We start from the raw sequence: 3,540 nt of genomic DNA, 5'->3' as shown, positions 1-3,540 counted from the left end.
TGTGATTAATCACGATTAATCGTTTGACAGCACTAATATATATATGGAACCATTCACTCATATACCTAATCTTTAGACCATGTCTGCAAAACTATAAGCACATTACATGCTTTAAACTCAGTTTGAAATTGTAAAACAAACTTTTTGTAAAACTCTAAACACAGTTCTCTACATTACACACATCATTCGAAACTAATTGCTCTTTTGTTTAATTTGGGATACACTGCCATTTTAATGCCACACTCATTTACTGATGACCTACACACAGTGATCATGTGTGAAAACACTTATACATCATTTGTTCACTTAGTAATCAAAACTCAGTTGTTGTTTTTTTTAGAAATAAATTATTTTTACCCCCTTCCATTTCTGTTTACATTGTATCTATATTGTACAAGCGCTTTATAAATAAAGCTGACTTTCTGACTTGGCTTATATGCTTATTCAGTGTATGTGTATGTCTTTCTAAAAAAATATATATATATTTATATATATATATATATATATATATATTATAATGTGAAAACCTAAACAATGCCCTCTACCACTTCACAAATCTCTTCTCCTGTTCATAGGTGAAGACAGAAAATATGTCTCCCTTTTAATGAACATTGATAAAGCAACTATTTTGAGCAAATGTTTTGGTAAATAAACCACTACAAATAACTGTATGATGTATTGTGTCCATGTAGAAGCCAAACTCTGTGTGCAGTGAGAGCTGTCCTCCAGGCACTAGGAAGGCTACACAGAAAGGAAGACCAGTCTGCTGCTATGACTGTATTTCATGTGCAGAAGGAGAAATCAGTAATGAGACAGGTAAACTTCAGACCATCTCAAAGTACCAAAGAAAATTGGTTAGGTGTTTTTTCTGTGTTTTCCTTTTGCTTTTAAGGATGCAGTTTCTTTTCAAGAGACTCTTTGAATTAAATAATTTCCCTTTTGTCTCTAACTATAGTGAACACCACTTCCTTTTCAGATTCAATTAACTGCAAGCAGTGTCCAGGCGAATATTGGTCTAATGCTGAGAAAAATAATTGTGTTTTTAAGGCTATAGAGTTTCTGTCATTCACAGAAGTTATGGGTATAGTGCTAGTCTTTTTCTCACTGTTTGGAGTAGGATTAACCGTGTTGGTGGCCATTCTGTTTTACAGCAAGAAAGACACCCCCATAGTAAAAGCCAACAACTCAGAGCTGAGCTTTCTGTTGCTTTTCTCATTGACTCTTTGTTTTCTCTGTTCACTTACTTTCATCGGTCGGCCCACTGAGTGGTCCTGTATGTTGTGTCACACAGTGTTTGGGATCACTTTTGTCCTCTGTATCTCCTGTGTTCTAGGGAAAACAATAGTTGTGTTAATGGCCTTCAAGGCTACACTTCCAGGAAGTAATGTCATGAAATGGTTTGGGCCTGCACAGCAACGACTCAGTGCTCTTGCCTTTACAGTTATACAAGTTCTTATATGTGTGCTTTGGCTAACATTATCTCCTCCTTTACCTCACAAAAATATGAATTATTATAAAGAAAAGATCATTCTTGAGTGCAGTCTGGGTTCTACTATAGGTTTCTCTGCTGTTCTGGGTTATATTGGCCTATTGGCTGTCTTGTGCTTTATTTTGGCTTTTTTGGCTCACACGCTGCCTGATAACTTCAATGAAGCTAAATTCATTACATTCAGTATGCTCATATTCTGTGCTGTATGGATCACATTTATCCCAGATTATATAAGTTCTCCTGGAAAATTTACTGTAGCTGTGGAGATATTTGCCATTTTAGCCTCAAGCTTTGGCTTACTATTCTGCATATTTGCACCAAAATGTTATATCATCCTGTGTAAGCCTGAGCAAAATACAAAGCAACATATGATGGGAAAATATCAATTAAAGCCCTATTAAGACTTCAAAATACATACATAAAATATATTTAATTAACAAAGGTGCTAAAAACAAAGTGATTCACAGCAGTTCAGTTTTATAACAATCCAATCTATAAAGCTGCTTTGAAATGCTGTGTAATGTGTAAAGCACCAGAGAGTTTATTTGATGCTTGTTTTCTTTCTTTCTTTCTTTCTTTCCTTTCTTTGAAGAAGATCATTTGCTGAAATGATGGACGAATGACTTGTAATTTTTGGTTCAGTACATTATAACCACTGGAAAAGTGTCTTATTGATACCATAAGGAAATAAAGCCATAACTTGCATTAGATCTACACTTGTGCCAGGTAGTTTTTGATTTAAGAGGACTGCTGACTGCAAGAATCATTCAAATTATTCCGAAATTGCAGTCTATATGCTATGGCATTCAAAATATTTATTATTGTTTTTTTTTTTTCTGTAGCTAGATACATTCTGGAAAGGAGTATCATCCATTTAAATGAACAGATGAAGGTAACTGCCAATGAATGACATTGCAGTTTTTTTTTTCTTGTACACTAAAATTTGTTTTTTATGCACACTCAGTGAAACCATTCATCCATATACCGAACCTTCAGACAAAGTCTGCAAGCACATTATCTGCTTTACAATCAGTTTGCAATTGAAAAACTTTTTTTTTTTTTTTGCAGAAAACTAAACTCAGTTCTCAACATTAGACACATTATTCAAAACTAACCATTTTTTTGTTTGACGGCCATTTAAATGCCACATTATTTACTGATTGCCCATACACAATGATAATGTGTGGAAACATTTATGCATAATTTGTTATCTTAGAAATCAAAACTCAGTGTTTTGAGAAGCAAATACATTTTCACCCTTGCATTTCTGTTTACAGTTTACTTTGTAAATATATACTGTAGGGATGCACCGATACTACTTTTTCCAGTAATCGCCCGATACCGATAATTTTTTTTTTGTACCGATACTGATATTTTTATTGCATTTGTAAATTTTTTTAAATACTGGGTACAGAAACAAAAAAAAAGAATGTATAATGTTAGTTGGTTAACTTCATTTATCAAATAGATACAGTCAAACCAAAATGTATTCAGACACCTTCAACTTTTCTCACATTATCACAGTTTATTCGCTATAGTTTAGAAAATGGTAATAAAATATGACAAGAACTCAGAGTTAAACTGTGTCAGAACAAATTCAGCTTGATAATGTCAGATAACTTTGATAGAAAGGTATGTAATGGATTACAATCAACCAAAAATTATTCAGACAGCTGTTAGTATGACAATATTTACACAACTATCAATACTTAGTCGGGCAACCCTTAGCCTTAATGACAGCCTGTAGTCTCCTGGGCATGCTGTCATCCAGGTTCATGCAAACCTGAACTTCATTTTTTTTCCCCAGACTCGGTCTGAATCATTTTTGGTCTCAAATTTGTATCAGTTTTACTGGTAGTCCACTGTGTGAAGAATTTTTGGGGATGATTTGTCACAGTTTACTTTATTTTGCTATCCTCACTTACATAAATTAACTATAGTGTCCTGCACCCACTAGTAAAAAAAAATATCAAAATTTATATCTGGTCTCTGTATAATTTTTGCTTTGACTGTATATTCTTCGGTTATTTTCACACTTAATTATGCCCATT

The 3,540-nt window shown here is 33.6% G+C and overlaps 1 protein-coding gene across 1 annotated transcript in view; it reads left to right on the top strand.

The window, feature by feature from the left end:
- The window catches only part of LOC107702189 (extracellular calcium-sensing receptor-like), a 5,272-nt gene extending 3,382 nt beyond the window's left edge, over positions 1-1,890 (top strand). Inside the window, exons 5-6 of the mRNA XM_016504430.1 lie at positions 693-816; positions 977-1,890. Of these exons, the coding sequence (XP_016359916.1) occupies positions 693-816; positions 977-1,890 (1,038 nt within the window). The remainder of the gene's footprint in view (positions 1-692; positions 817-976) is intronic.
- The last annotated feature ends 1,650 nt before the right edge of the window (positions 1,891-3,540 follow it).

Source organism: Sinocyclocheilus anshuiensis, unplaced genomic scaffold (genome assembly GCF_001515605.1).
Source record: "Sinocyclocheilus anshuiensis isolate Anshui unplaced genomic scaffold, SAMN03320099.WGS_v1.1 scaffold618, whole genome shotgun sequence".
Lineage (NCBI taxonomy): Eukaryota > Metazoa > Chordata > Actinopteri > Cypriniformes > Cyprinidae > Sinocyclocheilus > Sinocyclocheilus anshuiensis.
Note: the sequence above shows the minus strand (reverse complement) of the source record. Positions and strands in the feature narration are given on the sequence as shown.